The sequence below is a fragment of the Epinephelus lanceolatus genome, chromosome 11, assembly GCF_041903045.1.
Source record: "Epinephelus lanceolatus isolate andai-2023 chromosome 11, ASM4190304v1, whole genome shotgun sequence".
NCBI lineage: Eukaryota > Metazoa > Chordata > Actinopteri > Perciformes > Serranidae > Epinephelus > Epinephelus lanceolatus.
Genome location: NC_135744.1, coordinates 44242435 through 44263715, shown reverse-complemented (window position 1 = coordinate 44263715; position 21281 = coordinate 44242435). Strand labels below are relative to the sequence as shown.

At 44.4% G+C, this 21281-nt stretch overlaps 2 protein-coding genes across 2 annotated transcripts; both read left to right on the top strand.

Moving 5' to 3' along the window:
* The first annotated feature begins 4665 nt into the window (after nucleotides 1–4665).
* LOC117270496 (uncharacterized) lies at nucleotides 4666–9083 on the top strand. The gene is made up of 4 exons (XM_078172097.1): nucleotides 4666–4890; nucleotides 7154–7408; nucleotides 8208–8336; nucleotides 8484–9083. Exons 1-4 carry the CDS (start codon nucleotides 4830–4832, stop codon nucleotides 8615–8617), a joined length of 579 nt encoding a protein of 192 aa, XP_078028223.1. The 5' UTR covers nucleotides 4666–4829; the 3' UTR covers nucleotides 8618–9083.
* Nucleotides 9084–19280: 10197 nt separating this feature from the next.
* ins (preproinsulin) lies at nucleotides 19281–20401 on the top strand. Its single transcript, XM_033648076.2, has 3 exons — nucleotides 19281–19440; nucleotides 19600–19795; nucleotides 20041–20401. Exons 2-3 carry the CDS (start codon nucleotides 19612–19614, stop codon nucleotides 20205–20207), a joined length of 351 nt encoding a protein of 116 aa, XP_033503967.1. The 5' UTR covers nucleotides 19281–19440; nucleotides 19600–19611; the 3' UTR covers nucleotides 20208–20401.
* The last annotated feature ends 880 nt before the right edge of the window (nucleotides 20402–21281 follow it).

The following is a 21281-nucleotide window of genomic DNA, read 5'->3' as shown; positions in this document are numbered from 1 at the left end:
ACACATATTAACCACATTAACCACATCAAACACACATTAAACACATTAAACACACATTTAACACATCAAACACACATTAAACACATTAAACACACATTAAACACATCAAACACACATTAAACACATTAAACACACATTAAACACACATTAAACACATTAAACACACATTAAACACATTAAACACACATTAAACACATCAAACACACATTAAACACATTAAACACACATTAAACACACATTAACCACATCAAACACACATTAAACACATTAAACACACATTAAACACATCAAACACACATTAAACACACATTAAACACATTAAACACACATTAAACACATTAAACACACATTAAACACATCAAACACACATTAAACACATTAAACACACATTAAACACACATTAACCACATCAAACACACATTAAACACATTAAACACACATTAAACACATCAAACACACATTAAACACATTAAACACACATTAAACACACATTAAACACATCAAACACACATTAAACACATTAAACACACATTAACCACATTAAACACACATTAAACACACATTAAACACATTAAACACACATTAAACACATCAAACACACATTAAACACATTAAACACACATTAAACACACATTAAACACACATTAACCACATCAAACACACATTAAACACACATTAAACACATTAACCACATTAAACACACATTAACCACATTAAACACACATTAAACACATTAAACACACATTAAACACACATTAAACACATTAACCACATTAAACACACATTAACCACATTAAACACACATTAAACACATTAAACACACATTAAACACATTAAACACACATTAAACATGGCTTCATAGAGACAGTTTCAAACACAAATCAGCTTCACTATAACTCGCAGCATTCACAGACAAACACTTGTCTTTATCTGGACACATTTTCCCCACAAATACAACATGCTAACGTTATTAGCACAAGCCTATGGCATTTTACATTGTATAAATTAGCCTAGCAGCTAGCAGACTTTTCCTCTGCTCACATGAAGCCAGGGACAACAGCAACATGTAACAAAGGTAACGTTACAAAATTCAGCTCCATTACAGCTCACAAGGTTCACTGACAAAACAACTGTCTGATACTAAACGTCGACTGTTCGGAGGCAGCTGTAAATGGAAGTTTGTGTAAAAAGTATTCCCTCAGAAAATAACTCAAATAAAGAGGAGATTCAACGTCCAGTTGCATTTTTTCTTAATATCGTATATAAGCAGATGTACAAGGTGTGATAACTGTCAACTTTTATATGACGTTATACCTTAAAACCGGTGTATCGCTGAGACCCTGGGATTCATACATTTACATTTTTAAAAACAAAAGGACATTTCTCTGGCTGTATCACAAATGTACCGAACGCTGACGCCACAAACCGTGAATTACTGTTACACCCCTCGTAGGAATTGTGAACTGAGCAGCTTCTGGTTATTATGAGTTTCTTTGTGTGCTTGTGTGCGTGCATCTGTCTGTAGCTAATCTTGCCAACTACTGGACCAATCAGCCTAATATTTTGTGTGCACATTTACCACTGTATGCTCAAAGACGTCTGGATGTTGAGATGACTCATAATTGTTTTATTGACTGTTTTTCCGTCACTAACTGCCGACTCCTCGCTCCTCTTAAAAAGCTGGTCAGGGATGCCAGTTTTGTTGAAATCGTCTTGGCACAAAAACAAAAACAAAACAACAACAAGCCTTAACGTCTGTTGCGGGACACATTTTGTTCATCAGGTCTCGAAAACTGACATTTGTAGAAAGTTTGGTCTCATTTTGAACCGGAGCGTCTGCAGGTTAATTTTATACCTGAATGTTTACTTTATATACAAAGTTACAAGCTGTATGAAAGCGACTGAAAAATGATGACAAATGTATACAAAAATAAGTAAATAGGAACACAAATACAAATAATAATAATAATAATAATAATAACTAACACTGGGGCCTCTGTATGACAGACACTGATACGAGTCGTTCATTACACACTGTTTAATACATTTACTTTGTATACAACAAGTTTTAATGCAGAGGTTGTGATTATGACTCAACATACAAGATAAATCTTTGCCCCTAAGATATCTGATAAACATTGAAACCACTCTTTTTTCATATTTGATTGTGTCTGTATTTTTTTCCAAAGGAAAACACATCTCCTTCAGCCAGCGTCCAGAACTGTCTCTGTGTTTCCATGTCAATGCCATAAATCTTTTGGCTTGTACAATCACATCAATAAAAATGAGTTCACTGCATTTTATTTTATGTCCCTATGGATAAATGCCAAGAACAAAAAATGTAGGATCTCTGGTTAATTGCGTTGATAAAATCTCCTGCACTAAACGTCACACATCTGTCCAGTATTCCATAGTCTTTGGGCAACTCCATAAACAATGGAAAAATGTCCCTTACACACGTCCAGGATTTGGGGGTGAAATGTGTTGAATTTTTCCAATATATTTGTACCTCTTTTTTGGTTTTATATATTTTTTATTATTTTATTATATTTATTCATTTTTTCCGTAGTGATTGAGCTACAGTCTGTGTTCGCTGCTTTCAACGCCCAAAGCTTTAATTCCATTTATTTATTTTATTTCATTTTATTTTTGGGGGGATGTCACAAACATTTTTTTAATATAAATGGTGTCAGTATGTTAAGGACTGAATTTCTGGGCACCTGGTGGTTCAGTGGGCAGAGCAGGCGCCCCGTACACAAAGGTAGTGTCCATGCCGCGGTGGCCGTGGGTTTGATTCCAGTCTGCGGCCCCTCGCTGCATGTCATCCCTGATGTTTGAGTTCATTCCTACGAAATCCCCTAAGTAGTACTTCTAAAAAAATTCATTTGCAACAGATAAAAAAATTAAAATTATAATCATTTTCACATGTTGAGTTTATTTATTTATTTATTTATTTATTTCTCTTTTTTCTTAATAAAAGCTTCAGTTTAAAGTTTCATTCCTTGATTTTATTCTCATTCCTACAAATCCACAAATGTCCTCCAGGATCCAAAACTGTGTGTGAACATTTTTATAAGTCACTCAACTTCTGTCACTGGAATTGTGTCTGTTGTTTTTCAGTAAATAAAGATGCTGCCACAGTTTGAATATAAAGTGAAGGGTTTCTTTACTGTCACTGTTGTTCAGCCTGTGGTTCGAGCTGTGAAACAAATGTCAAGTAGCATGAAGCAGAGCTGTAGTTGAGACAAATATAACAAGTGTTTTCTTTTTGTTTTGTGTTTTTGAAGAATTAATGTTGAATCAGAAACTTTTTTGCTCAGTAGATTTGCACATACAAGGACTTAATAAAAACAGTAAGAGACGTGCAGTGATACAAGAATGTATTATAAAAGGAATACATAAAACCTGAATTTGAAAGGTCATTTATTACTTTGGAAACAGATGTTGAGGTCCAACTCTTCTATAGCAGCGTGTCTGTAGTTCCTTTGACACTTCCTGTTCAAGGCGTGAATGTTGCTCTGTCATGCCGCCTCGCTGTGCTGTATAAAAGGTTTGATTACGGAACTGGGATACAGAGTTGTCCCACCAGGATATTTAAAAAGCAGCTAGCAGCAGTTAGCAGCTAACTCAAACAAGAAGAACAGGCTGAAAGTATATGCACATTCGGAAAATGATGACGTCCAGGAACTCCTTAACCTCCGAGCAGAGGACGAGATCAGCTGCCATATAACAGAGATGGTAAATTATTGTTATTGACATGTCATGTCATTGTTATTGTTGATGAAGTGCTGCTCACTCGAATGTTATGTATGTTACATGTCACACCAGATGCTGAGGCTGTTGTGTTATATGTCATGCTAGTCAAGCCTCTTTTGCTTCCAGAATGCTGACATTGTTTGGTTCTGTATAAAGAAGCAAAGCTACTTAATGAAGGATCTCTGTGTTAGCATGCTTAACTAGCTTAATTAGCTGGTGAACATGATAAACATAATACCTGTTTGTTAGCACTGTGGGAGCATGTTGATTTTGAACAGAAGAGGCCCAAGAATGGAACCTTGGGGAACTCCGCATTTTTCAGCATGTTAGTATCGTTATTGTTAGCATGCTGACGTTAGCATTTAATTCAGCGTACAGCCTGACAGAGCTGCTAGGATGAGTCTTGGTATTGTTAGCAAAATGTATTTGTTAATTTGACTTATTTGTATGACTGTTTTTCATTTTGTTTTGATCATTGAAGTTATTTTTCCAAACAAAAAACTGCAGAGAATGTCCAAGTTGCAGCTTCTCAGCTGTGAGAATTGGCTGATTTTATTTATCTTATCTGATGATAAACTGAATATTTTTCATTTTAAAGTCTTATAAATTAAACAAGGTTAATTGATGAGCGGTAACACATTCTTTATGTATCACGGTGACAGGTTGTCCTGTCGGAGCAGCAGTCGGTCAACCACGAGAAACAGATTCATAGACAGGTACCTATATTCATCACATGTACAGTAGAAACACCTGTTTGGTTTCTTGGTTCATCGTCTGTCTTTCACTGTACGGTTTCCTGTCACTGGGTTTATTAACGTTCTGTCAGTTATAACTGAAAGCTGTTTGCTTCCTGTTTAGCAGTTGTCTAACAGCAGAGTATTTAAATCTGGGGTCAGTGGTTGAGTATGAGCTGTGTGGGTCTTAAATATTCACAGTGTGAGAGAAGGTTTTCATTTATTTTTAGAATCACTGATGAGAATGTTTCTTGAGTCAGACTGAAGCAGAAACAGACGTCACTGTGAAGAAACTCCTGCAAGAAAACAAGACGGTTGAGTGAATCTGAAGCAGCAGAGATGATTCTTCTGAACATCATCATCATCATCGCCGCTCTGATGGTAACATCAGCAGCTCAAGGTAGGACCCACTGCACTGTGAATTAACTATAATAATAATAATAAGAAAAAATTGTTCATTTAAAAACAATTCTACATATAGCATTATCTGTCTGTCCACACTGATTATCTCAGCAACTACTGAATGGATTGCCCGAAACGTTTTATCACCACTAGGCTGATATTTATCTGATAAATTGTGTTGAAATGTGGTTAATTATTCATGTTCCTCTCAGGATGACTTTGTTGAGCCTCTGATTTTTCATCTCGCGCCATCATCAGGTCAGCATTTTTAATGTGTTCAATACTTTGGTTTATGACCAAAAACAATCACTTAAGCCTCAGCTGGACTCTGTGTTTACTGATTATTAGCCAGTGCTAGCACGCTACACTAATCTGGTGGACATATTAAACATTTTAACAGTTTATCAGCATGTAGATGTTGAAGAGAAGAGGCCCGAGAATGGAGCCTTGTGGAACTCCGCACCATTTTTGAACGCTCTGATGTGTTACTACTGATCAACAATAAGTCATCACTGTCCTCAATATAAGATTTTAACTAATTTTCCAGTCTGATTAGTGGTATATTGAGGTTGATCGTTGTCTATGGGATTTAATGACTACTTAGCATGATGGGAGGACCAGCTGCTAACAGGTCGTCCCAAAACCTGAACAAAAATCTCATTAGCCTCAGCTCTACACTGTAATGTGCTTATTATCAACTATGGAACGCTAACATGCTAAAATAGGATGGTAAACATCATAGATATAGAAACATAGATGCCTCATTGGCTACTGGATTGTACGTCAATGTTGCCGCCATATTGGAGACGCCAAGACCTTCCTGTAAACAAATACAAGTGACAGGAGCTGTGTTTTTCTGGATATAAAGCACTATAACATTTACACTTCTCAGCCCACTGTAATAAGTCGTTTACATATTCATGGATTTATGAACTACATGCGGTAGAACATTTTTTATAATTTGGATGTTTAGGCTGTGATCACTGCTGGATGCTCAATGCAGGAGTGTGTGTTATTTTTACATGAATTGAATTAGTGACATGATTCAAAATAATGAATCGTCATAAGGAACTGTAAAAACTCACATTTGTCAGGCATGGATTTGTCTTACTGTCCTTGGTTCATACTTGTGGAGACGTCTACAATAAGACAAATCCATGCATGACAAATGTGAGTTTTTACAGTTCCTTATGACGATGAATTATTTTAACATAACACACACTCCTGTATCGAGCATCCAGCAGTGATTACAGCATAAACATCCAAATTCTATAAGGTTTTGTATTTGTGTACAGGAAGGTCTTGCCCTCCAATATGGTGGCGACATTGACGTACAATCCAGCAGCCAATGAGGCATCTATGTTTATGTCTGACGTTTACCATCCTATTTTAGCATGTTAGCATGCCATATTTGATAATAAGCACATTACAGCTGAGGCTGATGATATTTTTGGTATAGTTTATCTGTTTATGTATTTGTTCAGGTTTTGTGACGACCTGTTAGCAGCTGGTCCGTCCATCATGCTAAGTGGTCATTAAATCCAATAGACAACAATTGACCTCAAGATTCTACAGATCAGACTAAAAAATTGGTTTAAATCTCATTTGGAGGACAGTGACACGTCAGAACATTCAAAAATGGTGTGGAGTTTCACAAGGCTCCATTCTTGAGCCACAAGCATGCTAACAACAACAATAGTTAACAGGCTGATAAAAGCGGAGTTCCACAAGGCTCCATTCTCAGGCCTCTTCTCTTCAACATCTACATGCTCCAACAAAACATGCTGATAAACTGTTAAAACGTTTAATATGTCCACCAGATTAGTTTAGCCTGCTAGCATTGGCTAATAATCAGTTAACACAGAGTCCAGCTGAGGCTGAAGTGAATGTCATTAGTTCTACATGAAAAGTCAGAGGATCACTGAAGTTATTACAGTTCATCCTGAGAGGAACATGAATGATCAACTAAATTTCATCACAATTCATCCAATAGATGTTGAAATATTTCAGTCAAAGCCACGAATGTGAACCTCATGAAAGGCACCAGAGGAAAAGTTAGGACATCACCAAAGACATTAAGGATCATCCTCTGGAGAACATGAATGTCTTAATATAATGTCATGGCAGTATTCCAGAGATCTTTCAGTCTGGATCAAATTGATGGACCAACACTGACATCCATAGAACCAGGCGGCTAATGAAATCATTTCACCTTAAAGGACAGGTTCAAATTTTACTGTGTGTCTCACTTCCTGTTGTAGACCCAGGTGTCTCTCAGAAGTGTGTGTCACCGTCAGGAAAGAGGGAGGTCAACTGCACCTTCACAGGGCACAATCTCGAATTCATCTGGTGGCTCAACAACCAATTAGTGCGCAAGAACATCAGCTCACAACCTGCTGACCATCCTGTCAGAAGCACCATCACTGTGGAAGCAGATCAGTCTGGAAATCTGACTTGTGAAGTTAAATATCAGCTCAGCAGCAGAAAGAAGTCCGTCCTACTGAAAGACTGCCAAGGTGAGACTGTACGGCCCTGTCACCAGAACAAAACGTTGGCACTGTTCATGTCTGCAAACCATGGATAAGTCACCTTTGCCTGTTTAATACGTTTCAAATCAAGATTTATGAAGTGACGCAGTTTATGAGTTGTCTTTGTCCTAGGGAGGTGGAGGGGATGGCGGGTGGTGTGTCACCAATAACGTTATGTGTATTAAGGGTTATCATGTCCACCTCATCAGAAACTGGGGAGGGATTAAGAGGAATATTGGATTTCTCTGGAACGCTAACTTTTTAGCACATTAGCTAACATTAGCTTCCATAGCAAGACTAATATTGGATTTTATGCAATGCTAGCTTTTTTGCACATTAGCTAACATTAGCTTCCATAGCAAGACTAATATTGGATTTTATGCAATGCTAGCTTTTTTGCACATTAGCTAACATTAGCTTCAGTTGCAAAACAAACTGGAGGAAACCATTCAAGTGTCGTCCTCCTTTGTAAGATTGGCTTCCTGTGACATCATCCACACTTAGACAGTCCAGTTTGTGTCAGAGTGCGCTCCCACACTCACAATGAGTGTTTCTGAACGCACCACTCACATCATCTTCCTCCATCGTCTAAAACAAGACAACACAACTTGTTAGCTAGCGCTAGCTAATGTCTGTGGAGAACTGGTTTGCCTCCAGCTAAGCCCCGCCCACCAACAAACATCACACTGTTTACTAACAGTTAATTGGTCTATATTTGTAAAATAACTGCGCTGCAGTGAAACGTTTGTATTAATAATTATTTTGATGTTTCTATTCAACTTTTCAGAAGCTGCTGGGTTCCTGTTCCCATATGCAGCTGTGGTTATCGCTGCCGCCTCGTTCCTCTTCCTTGTTGCTATGTCCGTTTGCTTCTTCCTCTTATTCAAGATGCCCGGCTCTCAGGGCGTCAGTACAGGTAAGAACTATGTAAAGGGCCAGTTCACCCAAATAACTCTCATAATACTTTAATTAAAGACACCTTATACAAACTTGCTGCTAAAACAACAATGGCAACTTAAACATTTGAAAAGACCTTTAATCCATAAGCCCCTCCCCCCGTCAGGTACTTCAGATGCTGATGAAGTTATGTACGCGGATGTGAACATCCAGATGGGTCAGAGGAAGCGGGAAGTTCACCACTGCACAGAGACGGTGGAGTATGGGCAGGTCAGAGTCCATCAGCAGTCACATGACTAGTCCTGGAGAAGCCACGCCTTTGTTACCAGCTCAGAAAATATACTTACTGTTTCATCGCTTTTATGCTTCACGTCTTTCCCTAATTTCATGACAGTTGCTTATAAACATGATTTTGATGTAAAATGGGTTCAAGTGACTGATGGTGATGGCCCCGCCCCTCCTACATCCTCCTGAATCCCACAACAGCTCCGTTCAGACAGGATGAAGGTGGAGCTGAGGAGTTAAAACTTCATTGAGCTCATTGTTCAGGATGCTGTTACCACGGTGACACGATAGGACACAGACGCTCAGCAGGACAAAGAGAAAGAGAAGGAGTTGACAGGGAGGCAGGAGGTGAAGCTGAGTCAGCTTCTCTTCTTCATCACTCAGTGAAACGTGAACACGCAAACATGACACACACATTTTTAGATTCAGTGTGACTTCCACTTCCTGATATCATCATATCTGATGTCCAAAGGTAATAAACGTCCATAAATCTGTTGAGAAACCGGACAACAAAAAAGCTTTTCCGAACGTCCCCAAGAATCTTCATGTTTCTAAGTTTCCTTCAGTTTCACAGTGATCAGTCATGTTGTCTGTACGTCCAGCGGTGCCCTGCTAACAGGAGCTGATAGCTAATAGGAATAATGAAAACAATTTAACAAAATATAATAAATACAGACTGAAAACACAAAGCTGAACAAAGAATAGCACCTTCATGTAGCACTCTGTGTGTGTGTGTGTGTGTGTGTGTGTGTTGGTGTCGGCAGGTTTCCATCAATCAGATCAGTTAAAAAAAAACTTTTTTAGGGCTGTTTAACATCCTAAACAGTTTGAGAGACAATCACAGACGCAGGCGGCAGCGTGGATGAAATGGCTGCACATAGATTCTCAGAGATGGACCCTGCAAAAACTAACACTGTGGTGACCAGTGTTGGGCAGCAACATGTTACAGAACTGAGATTACTTTTTCCAGTAACGAGTAGTGTAACTTATTACTAATGAAATGTCAGTAATAGTATTACAGTCACTCCAAAACCAAAAAACTCGTTACAACGGGGTCATCCCTATGTTTCCCGGGTTCTATGTTCCCCGCTTGCAAAAACAAAAACAACCCAGGGAACATAGAACCTTTTTTGCAGGGTTAAGTGGGGAACATAGATATGCTCTCGTTACAACGTTACTTTTGTTATCACGTCACTGCTGACGTGAAATACAACGTCACATCAGTGGACTCATTAAGATAATGGTCACAAAGCAGCGAGCTAGTTTGAAACGTTTAACTTAGCGGCTGGAAACATTCTCATGACTCTGATCCTGTCGGGAGGAAAGATGACGAGAACTCTGCTGCTGCAGGTCATCGGACTAAAACTGTTTCCACTGTGAAAAACACGTCCTCAATCCTCCGATCTGAAAAACCTCGGCTACAACGACCGGCAACACAACAACGTGAAGCTCCAGGAAATACACCCCACCAAAGGTGAGCCCTCCTCGGCCCGGAGGTCGGCTGCAGCTCTACACTGGCTAAACAAGCCAAACTGGGTTTTATTGGTGGACAGCTGCAGACACAGAGAAGTGATGAAGCTGGTGCTTGGATATGTGGTGGATGAAATGTTGCTCCACAGGTGACTCTCCGTCTGTCAGACAGATCTCTGGGTAAATACCGCCCACAGGTTACAGAGAACTCCCAGGTAAATAGAAGCTAGCTAGCATTAGCTACACTTAGCACTGTTCACCCTGACATTCACACAGAGACACATCTGAATTTTGGGGAGAGACACAGTTACCAATTTTATGGGGTGATAGTAATAAAAAGGAGGAATGTAACAAATTACTGTTGGAAGAGAGTAATAAGTAATATTATTTCCTTTTGAAAAGAGTAATAAGTAATATATTACATTTTTAGAGTAATGTGTCCGACACTGGAAGTGACGCCCACATTTCCCAGCATGCTGGACTGAGTAGTTTGTAGTTGCTGTTTTTTGTTCCATAAGTTAATGTCATTTTTGTTGTTATTGTCTGTTCAGCACACGATGCTTTGTGATCGTTATTGTCATCAGTGTGTTAATTTATAGTTTGTACCATTAGTGAGTCGGCTGTCCTCCTTCATGACCCCAGCTGTTACATGTCAATAAAGGTTTCAGAACTACAGTGTGTCCTGTGTGGAGCAGATGTCACAATATAATGTTGTCTTTTTATGTCTCTTTAATTTCCATATGTAATTACTGATCCGGTCTGGCTACCAAGCTACCACCACCCTTTCATCCTTGTCCTGCTGCATTTCTTCCTGACGCCGCCAGGCACCATGAAACTGTAACGGCAAGCAGCTGCGTATCATGTCAACGTTAAAAGTTGCCTTTTTTGTTGGTTTCTGACGCCGCAAAACACTGCCCAGGTGCTGGATCTCAAGGACAGAGTGAGACCGGGCTCGTAATGACATATGGAAATAAAAGAGAGATAAAAGGACAACATTTAAATCGTGTACGGACTCTGAGGTGATGTACGGACTCTGAGGTGACGTACAGGCTCCCAGGTGACGTACGGACTCTGAGGTGACGTGCGGACTCTGAGGTGACGTACGGACTCTGAGGTGACGTACGGACTCTGAGGTGAAGTATGGACTCTGAGGTGACGTACGGGCTCCCAGGTGACGTATGGACTCTCAGGAGACGTACGGACTCTGAGGTGACGTATGGACTCTGAGGTGACGTACGGACTCTGAGGTGACGTACGGACTCTGAGGTGACGTATGGACTCTGAGGTGACGTACGGGCTCCCAGGTGACGTACGGACTCTGAGGTGACGTACGGGCTCCCAGGTGACGTACGGACTCTGAGGTGACGTACGGACTCTGAGGTGACGTATGGACTCTGAGGTGACGTACGGGCTCCCAGGTGACGTACGGACTCGAGGTGACGTACGGACTCTGAGGCGATGTACGGACTCTGAGGTGACGTACGGGCTCCCAGGTGACGTACGGACTCTGAGGTGACGTACGGGCTCCCAGGTGACGTACGGACTCTGAGGTGACGTACGGACTCTGAGGTGACGTATGGACTCTGAGGTGACGTACGGGCTCCCAGGTGACGTATGGACTCTCAGGTGACGTACGGACTCTGAGGTGACGTACGGACTCTGAGGTGACGTACGGACTCTGAGGTGACGTACGGACTCTGAGGTGACGTACGGACTCTCAGGTGACGTGCGAACTCTGAGGTGACGTACGGACTCTCAGGTGATGTATGGACTCTCAGGTGACGTACGAACTCTGAGGTGACGTACGGACTCTCAGGTGACGTATGGACTCTCAGGTGACGTACGGACTCTGAGGTGATGTACGGACTCTGAGGTGACGTATGGACTCTGAGGTGACGTACGGACTCTGAGGTGACGTACGGACTCTCAGGTGACGTGCGAACTCTGAGGTGACGTACGGACTCTCAGGTGATGTACGGACTCTCAGGTGATGTACGGACTCTCAGGTGACGTACGAACTCTGAGGTGACGTACGGACTCTCAGGTGATGTACGGACTCTCAGGTGATGTACGGACTCTGAGGTGATGTACGGGCTCCCAGGTGACGTACGGACTCTGAGGTGACGTACGGACTCTGAGGTGATGTACGGACTCTGAGGTGATGTACGGTCTCTGAGGTGACGTACGGTCTCTCAGGTGATGTACGGGCTCTCAGGTGACGTACGGACTCTGAGGTGATGTACGGACTCTGAGGTGATGTACGGACTCTCAGGTGACGTACGGACTCTCAGGTGATGTACGGACTCTGAGGTGACGTACGGGCTCCCAGGTGACGTACGGACTCTGAGGTGACGTACGGGCTCCCAGGTGACGTACGGACTCTGAGGTGACGTACGGACTCTCAGGTGATGTACGGACTCTCAGGTGATGTACGGTCTCTGAGGTGACGTACGGTCTCTCAGGTGATGTACGGGCTCTCAGGTGACGTACGGACTCTGAGGTGATGTACGGACTCTGAGGTGATGTACGGACTCTCAGGTGACGTACGGACTCTGAGGTGACGTACGGACTCTCAGGTGACGTACGGACTCTGAGGTGACGTACGGACTCTCAGGTGATGTACGGACTCTGAGGTGATGTACGGACTCTCAGGTGACGTACGGACTCTCAGGTGATGTACGGACTCTCAGGTGATGTACGGACTCTGAGGTGATGTACGGGCTCTCAGGTGACGTACGGACTCTCAGGTGATGTACGGACTCTGAGGTGACGTACGGGCTCCCAGGTGACGTACGGACTCTAAGGTGACGTATGGACTCTGAGGTGACGTACGGGCTCCCAGGTGACGTATGGACTCTCAGGTGACGTACGGACTCTGAGGTGACGTACGGACTCTCAGGTGACATATGGACTCTGAGGTGACGTACGGACTCTGAGGTGACGTACGGACTCTGAGGTGACGTACGGACTCTGAGGTGACGTACGGACTCTCAGGTGACGTGCGAACTCTGAGGTGACGTACGGACTCTCAGGTGATGTACGGACTCTCAGGTGACGTACGAACTCTGAGGTGACGTACGGACTCTCAGGTGACGTATGGACTCTCAGGTGACGTACGGACTCTGAGGTGATGTACGGACTCTGAGGTGACGTATGGACTCTGAGGTGACGTACGGACTCTGAGGTGATGTACGGACTCTGAGGTGATGTACGGTCTCTGAGGTGACGTACGGTCTCTCAGGTGACGTACGGGCTCTCAGGTGACGTACGGACTCTGAGGTGATGTACGGACTCTGAGGTGATGTACGGACTCTCAGGTGACGTACGGACTCTGAGGTGATGTACGGGCTCCCAGGTGACGTACGGACTCTGAGGTGACGTACGGACTCTGAGGTGATGTACGGACTCTGAGGTGATGTACGGTCTCTGAGGTGACGTACGGTCTCTCAGGTGACGTACGGGCTCTCAGGTGACGTACGGACTCTGAGGTGATGTACGGACTCTGAGGTGATGTACGGACTCTCAGGTGACGTACGGACTCTCAGGTGATGTACGGACTCTCAGGTGACGTACGGACTCTGAGGTGATGTACGGACTCTCAGGTGACGTACGGGCTCCCAGGTGATGTACGGACTCTGAGGTGACGTACGGACTCTGAGGTGACGTACGGACTCTGAGGTGACGTACGGACTCTCAGGTGACGTACGGACTCTCAGGTGACGTACAGACTCTGAGGTGACGTACGGGCTCTCAGGTGACGTACGGACTCTGAGGTGACGTACGGACTCTCAGGTGACGTACGGACTCTCAGGTGACGTACGGACTCTCAGGTGATGTACGGGCTCTCAGGTGACGTACGGACTCTGAGGTGACGTACGGACTCTCAGGTGACGTACGGACTCTGAGGTGACGTACGGACTCTCAGGTGACGTACGGGCTCTCAGGTGACGTACGGACTCTCAGGTGATGTATGGACTCTGAGGTGACGTACGGACTCTCAGGTGATGTATGGACTCTCAGGTGACGTACGAACTCTGAGGTGACGTACGGACTCTCAGGTGACGTATGGACTCTGAGGTGACGTACGGACTCTCAGGTGATGTATGGACTCTCAGGTGACGTACGAACTCTGAGGTGACGTACGGACTCTCAGGTGATGTATGGACTCTCAGGTGACGTACGAACTCTGAGGTGACGTACGGACTCTGAGGTGATGTACGGACTCTCGGGTGACGTACGGGCTCTCAGGTGACGTACGAACTCTGAGGTGACGTACGGACTCTCAGGTGATGTATGGACTCTGAGGTGACGTACGGACTCTCAGGTGATGTATGGACTCTCAGGTGACGTACGAACTCTGAGGTGACGTACGGACTCTCAGGTGACGTATGGACTCTCAGGTGACGTACGGACTCTGAGGTGATGTACGGACTCTCAGGTGACGTACGGGCTCCCAGGTGACGTACGGACTCTGAGGTGACGTACGGACTCTGAGGTGATGTACGGACTCTGAGGTGATGTACGGTCTCTCAGGTGATGTACGGTCTCTCAGGTGACGTACGGTCTCTCAGGTGACGTACGGACTCTGAGGTGACGTACGGACTCTGAGGTGATGTACGGACTCTCAGGTGATGTACGGACTCTCAGGTGATGTACGGACTCTGAGGTGACGTACGGACTCTGAGGTGACGTATGGTCTCTGAGGTGATGTACGGACTCTCAGGTGATGTACGGACTCTCAGGTGATGTACGGACTCTGAGGTGATGTACGGACTCTGAGGTGACGTACGGTCTCTGAGGTGACGTACGGACTCTGAGGTGATGTACGGACTCTCAGGTGACGTACGGTCTCTGAGGTGACGTACGGACTCTGAGGTGACGTACGGACTCTCAGGTGACGTACGGTCTCTGAGGTGACGTACGGACTCTCAGGTGACGTACGGTCTCTGAGGTGACGTACGGACTCTCAGGTGACGTACGGTCTCTGAGGTGACGTACGGACTCTGAGGTGATGTACGGACTCTCAGGTGATGTACGGACTCTCAGGTGATGTACGGACTCTTAGGTGACGTACGGACTCTGAGGTGACGTACGGACTCTCAGGTGATGTACGGACTCTCAGGTGATGTACGGACTCTGAGGTGATGTACGGACTCTCAGGTGACGTACGGTCTCTCAGGTGATGTACGGACTCTGAGGTGACGTACGGACTCTGAGGTGATGTACGGACTCTGAGGTGATGTACGGACTCTCAGGTGATGTACGGACTCTTAGGTGACGTACGGACTCTCAGGTGACGTACGGACTCTGAGGTGATGTACGGACTCTGAGGTGATGTACGGACTCTGAGGTGACGTACGGTCTCTGAGGTGACGTACGGACTCTGAGGTGATGTACGGACTCTCAGGTGACGTACGGTCTCTGAGGTGACGTACGGACTCTGAGGTGACGTACGGACTCTCAGGTGACGTACGGTCTCTGAGGTGACGTACGGACTCTCAGGTGACGTACGGACTCTGAGGTGATGTACGGACTCTCAGGTGATGTACGGACTCTTAGGTGACGTACGGACTCTCAGGTGACGTACGGACTCTCAGGTGATGTACGGACTCTCAGGTGATGTATGGACTCTGAGGTGACGTACGGTCTCTCAGGTGATGTACGGACTCTGAGGTGATGTACGGACTCTGAGGTGATGTACGGACTCTGAGGTGATGTACGGACTCTCAGGTGATGTACGGACTCTTAGGTGACGTACGGACTCTCAGGTGACGTACGGACTCTCAGGTGACGTACGGACTCTCAGGTGATGTACGGACTCTCAGGTGATGTACGGACTCTGAGGTGACGTACGGTCTCTCAGGTGATGTACGGACTCTGAGGTGATGTACGGACTCTCAGGTGACGTACGGACTCTCAGGTGATGTACGGACTCTCAGGTGATGTACGGACTCTCAGGTGATGTACGGACTCTCAGGTGATGTACGGACTCTTAGGTGACGTACGGACTCTCAGGTGACGTACGGACTCTCAGGTGATGTACGGACTCTCAGGTGATGTACGGACTCTGAGGTGACGTACGGTCTCTCAGGTGATGTACGGACTCTGAGGTGACGTACGGACTCTGAGGTGATGTACGGACTCTCAGGTGATGTACGGACTCTTAGGTGACGTACGGACTCTCAGGTGACGTACGGACTCTCAGGTGACGTACGGACTCTCAGGTGATGTACGGACTCTGAGGTGACGTACGGACTCTCAGGTGACGTACGGTCTCTCAGGTGATGTACGGACTCTGAGGTGATGTACGGACTCTCAGGTGACGTACGGACTCTCAGGTGATGTACGGACTCTGAGGTGATGTACGGACTCTCAGGTGATGTACGGACTCTGAGGTGATGTACGGTCTCTGAGGTGATGTACGGACTCTGAGGTGATGTACGGACTCTCAGGTGACGTACGGACTCTTAGGTGACGTACGGACTCTCAGGTGACGTACGGACTCTCAGGTGATGTACGGACTCTCAGGTGATGTACGGACTCTCAGGTGACGTACGGACTCTCAGGTGACGTACGGACTCTCAGGTGATGTACAGACTCTGAAGACGAGGGTGAGAGGCAGCAGATTTGGTTTCTGGGAGATTTGAGACAAAGTGAAGTTCTCAGAAACGTCTTGTTTTCCGTCACAGACGGTTCGTCATGTTGACGCCTGTCACGGTTAGTTGAGTTTCCCTCTAAGTGACAAACACACAGCGTCAGCAGCCTATGACACCCATTAGACACTCTGTGTGTGCGTGTTGGAGTTAATGATCTGTGTGTCGTCACCGAGCACAGGAGGTGGAAGAAGAAGTGCTCTCATCCTCTGCTTTAATAAGTGTTAATGCCACAGAGAAGAAGAACATAAAGTCCTGCATGCAGATATTTAACCTGTACATTAGATATACTTAAAAATATACTCAAAGTACCAATGGTACCGAAAGTCCTCATAATGCACAACGGCCCATTTCAGAATAATATACATTATATTTTAATCATTGATGCCTTAATGTGTTCATCACTTTAATGTTACAGCGGGTAAAAGATGGAGCTGATTTTAATTACTTTATGTACTGCTGGGTAGTTTATGCATTTCTCCTCTAGGGATCAATAAAGTGTTATCTTAATATATATGTAATATTACAACATTATTAATTTAATTTAATTTAATTTTAATCTGAATCTGCAAAGTAACCAAACTTATCTTATTGATATGCCCCCTTTCAGCTTGTTAGTATTGGACCTTTTTCCTGTTGACCTATTACGTCACAGACCAAACAATGGACAAACAAGTTAGCTACGGTTAGCTAGCAGCTAACTGCTACCATGGTGGACAACTTTACAGCTCTGTACGTTTGGTCCGTCCAAAAAGTCACGACTCTGGATGTAGATTTCTCCATGTTGTTACCGGCTTCTTCTTCTCTTACACATTTAATGCTATTGGACTTCAGGGTCAAAGCCCGGGGCGGAAACTGTGGAGCATGCTCAGAGCGCCTCGGCCAGTTTGGGTCTGATTAACTGTATACATGCAGGAGTCACATGATCTGGGTGTGTTAGTCCCACTGTGACACATTCACTGCAGGACCATTTCACTCACACTGACATGTTTACAGGGATTTCAAGGGGGTAAAATGATTGAATCTTGTGGCTCCTCCAGATTTTCCAAATGTGATCAGACTGAATGGATCAAATCTTGATGGTGAAATGAGTCGGGTCACAGCGGCTGTGACAGTCAAAGAAACTTATCCACTGATTTATAGACATTTGTTGGCTAAACGTAACCACGTGTGTGTGTCGGCTAAACGTAACCACGTGTGTGTGTGTTGGCTAAACGTAACCACGTGTGTGTGTCGGCTAAACGTAACCGTGTGTGTGTGTCGGCTAAACGTAACCACGTGTGTGTGTGTTGGCTAAACGTAACCACGTGTGTGTGTCGGCTAAACGTAACCACGTGTGTGTGTCGGCTAAACGTAACCATGTGTGTGTGTTGGCTAAACGTAACCACGTGTGTGTGTCGGCTAAACGTAACCACGTGTGTGTGTTGGCTAAACGTAACCACGTGTGTGTGTCGGCTAAACGTAACCACGTGTGTGTGTGTTGGCTAAATGTAACCACGTGTGTGTGTGTTGGCTAAACGTAACCACGTGTGTGTGTGTTGGCTAAACGTAACCACGTGTGTGTGTGTGTGTTGGCTAAATGTAACCACGTGTGTGTGTGTTGGCTAAACGTAACCACGTGTGTGTGTGTGTGTTGGTTAAACGTAACCATGTGTGTGTGTGTTGGCTAAACGTAACCGTGTGTGTATGTTGGCTAAACGTAACCACGTGTGTGTGTTGGCTAAACGTAACCACGTGTGTGTATTGGCTAAACGTAACCACGTGTGTGTGTGTGTTGGCTAAACGTAACCACGTGTGTGTGTGTGTTGGCTAAACGTAACCACGTGTGTGTGTGTGTTGGCTAAACGTAACCACGTGTGTGTGTGTTGGCTAAACGTAACCACGTGTGTGTGTGTTGGCTAAACGTAACCACGTGTGTGTGTCGGCTAAACGTAACCGTGTGTGTGTGTGTGTTGGCTAAATGTAACCACGTGTGTGTGTGTTGGTTAAACGTAACCATGTGTGTGTGTGTTGGCTAAACGTAACCGTGTGTGTATGTTGGCTAAACGTAACCACGTGTGTGTGTCGGCTAAACGTAACCACGTGTGTGTGTTGTTGAAGGAAAACAACATGAGTTTGTGGCGTGCACAGTCTACCTGTGTGGTCATTTCTTCAGTGAGAGTGGGCGGGGTTTTTGTGGCAGGAAATGGAGGGACGGGCTGCTAAAATAATAATAGCTGTATTTAAAAAAACAACTGGTGTTGTTGTTTGTTGGTGTTGAACAGTGCTGTGCAGCTTCGCCGGCATCACACCACCTTCTGTTGACAAAACCAGTCACTTAGAAACACTGATATGAAATGTTTAAATGTAAGGTAGTCTTGGGTTTGTAGAAACGTGCGGCGTCGACAGTTTCTTCTGTGGCGAGTGGTCGGCGTGTGGAGCAGCTGAGCTCTGCAGAGCAACAGGCGGCTGATTGGTGATCAGTGTTGGTCAATCAGAGGTGATAAGATCATGAAGGATCATTAGATCTGTTTGTTTTACTGAGTGCTGCAAAGTGTGTGTGTCAGCACCTCACACAAACACACACACACACGGAGCGGTGGGCGTGTGCAGGTGGAGGTGACGGACTATAAAAGAGGAGGACGCCCTCTGCTCTGCCTCACACCAACCGGCTCTCAGCTGACCTGCTCCTCCTCTTCATCACAGAGTCACCTCTTCCGTCTCCTCCTTTAACAGGTGAGGTACAGCTCCTCTTCCTCCTCCATCTACTCTTCTCCCTGCTCTGCTTCTTTGCCTGTTACCCCTTCTCATCTTCACCCCCCCACCTCCTCCTCCTCACAGCCTCTTAGTATCTACAACTGAACGTGGTGTGTGGGTGTGTGTGTGTGTGTTCAGCTCTCGTCCATCATGGCGGCTCTGTGGCTCCAGTCTGTCTCTCTGCTGGTCTTACTGGTCGTGTCGTGGCCGAGCTCTCAGGCTGCCACGGCGCCGCAGCACCTGTGTGGCTCTCACCTGGTGGACGCGCTCTACCTGGTCTGTGGGGACAGAGGCTTCTTCTACAACCCCAAGAGAGACGTGGACCCTCTGATGGGTGAGACGCAGACACATCTCCTCACCTCCACAACATCCGCTCATTTAACCAAACTGTGAATTAATCATCATCAGATCTGAGTCACGTTTAAAACGTCAGGCTTTTTAGCGTTTGTTGTTTTGTTGTTGTTGTTGTCTGAGCAGCGGCGCAGGAAGTAGTGCTGACACCACACAGTGAAAATTTTCTTTAAAGAAACTCCTCCTCTTTTTACACAAACAAACCTGAGCACCTGTTTGTCCCGCCAGGTTTCCTCCCTCCAAAGGTGGGCGGAGCAGCGGCGGCAGGCGGCGAGAACGAGGTGGCGGAGTTCGCCTACAAGGACCAGATGGAGATGATGGTGAAGCGAGGCATCGTGGAGCAGTGCTGCCACCGACCCTGCAACATCTTCGACCTGCAGAACTACTGCAACTGATCAGCCCCGCTTCCTTTAGCCTAGCCTAGCTTAGCATAGCTTAGCTTCTTGGCCAACTTAGCCCGAACCCCCGCCCCCCTCCTCCACCTCCACCCTGGCACCAGGAGGGCGGCAGCGCTGTTGTCTCTCTTAAAAACCAACTGCTGAGAAATGTATGAAATTATTTTTCTTAGAAAATAAAGTTTGTGAATTGAGATATTAAGAAACTGTTTATTGATTGATCCTTTGATCCTTTTACGGAAGCCGATGACGGCCGTGCTTCCAACACACGTGAACATCTGGGGCGTTACCTCTTGATCACGCCTTATTTTGTTATTTTGAGAGAACAAATTTTAATATCTCCTGATAATGAGATAATCAATCTCAATCAATCACAAGTCAAACTAAAGGTTGTTTTATTTTCCTGTGTTGAAAAAACACACGCGAGCTAATTATTTCGTAATCTCAAGAAAACAAGTGTTACCTCGTCACATAGAGACAAGTGACCCATTATCACTGAGAATACACAACATAGTTTTATTTCGTTATCTTGAGAAAACAAACTTGTCTCTAAATCACAAGTTCATTATTTTTTCATCTTAAAAAAAAAACATAACCGACCCCATATCTCTGAGAAAAGAGCATGTTGTTTTATTTTGTTATCTCAAAAAACAAACAAAAAAACAAAAAACAAACTCTGTTATCTCGAGCTCCTTTTCTCTGATAACAAAATAATAACTCTTATCTTGAGATAATGACTGGCTTCTGTAACATAAAACCTTTTAAAACAGTACAAACAAATAATACAAGTAAATAAATTCCAAAATGTTAGAATAAGAAAAATTTTTTTTTAAAAAATTAAATGTAAAAAATAAAATAAAATAAAATAATTTATTGTAAAAAATAAAATAAAATAATTTAAACAATCACAACAAATACCATCACTGAAGACAAATTAATGTACAAATCAGTTAATTAAGTAAAGTCAAAATGATGTCACATTATTTGTGAACCACATTTAAAGCTGCAGGAACTCACCTGTGGTAACTGAAGGTGCAGTTTATTTTAACAACAGAGCGTCTGAGCAGCTGCTGT

Bases quoted from the DNA above. Each gene is read 5' to 3' on its own strand.
- LOC117270496 (XM_078172097.1), top strand. From the start codon at position 4,830: ATGATTCTTCTGAACATCATCATCATCATCGCCGCTCTGATGGTAACA. The intron at 4,891-7,153 runs GTAGGACCCACT...TTCCTGTTGTAG, and splicing joins GGTAACATCAGCAGCTCAAG to ACCCAGGTGTCTCTCAGAAG. The intron at 7,409-8,207 runs GTGAGACTGTAC...TCAACTTTTCAG, and splicing joins CCTACTGAAAGACTGCCAAG to AAGCTGCTGGGTTCCTGTTC.
- ins (XM_033648076.2), top strand. From the start codon at position 19,612: ATGGCGGCTCTGTGGCTCCAGTCTGTCTCTCTGCTGGTCTTACTGGTC. The intron at 19,796-20,040 runs GTGAGACGCAGA...TTGTCCCGCCAG, and splicing joins AGACGTGGACCCTCTGATGG to GTTTCCTCCCTCCAAAGGTG.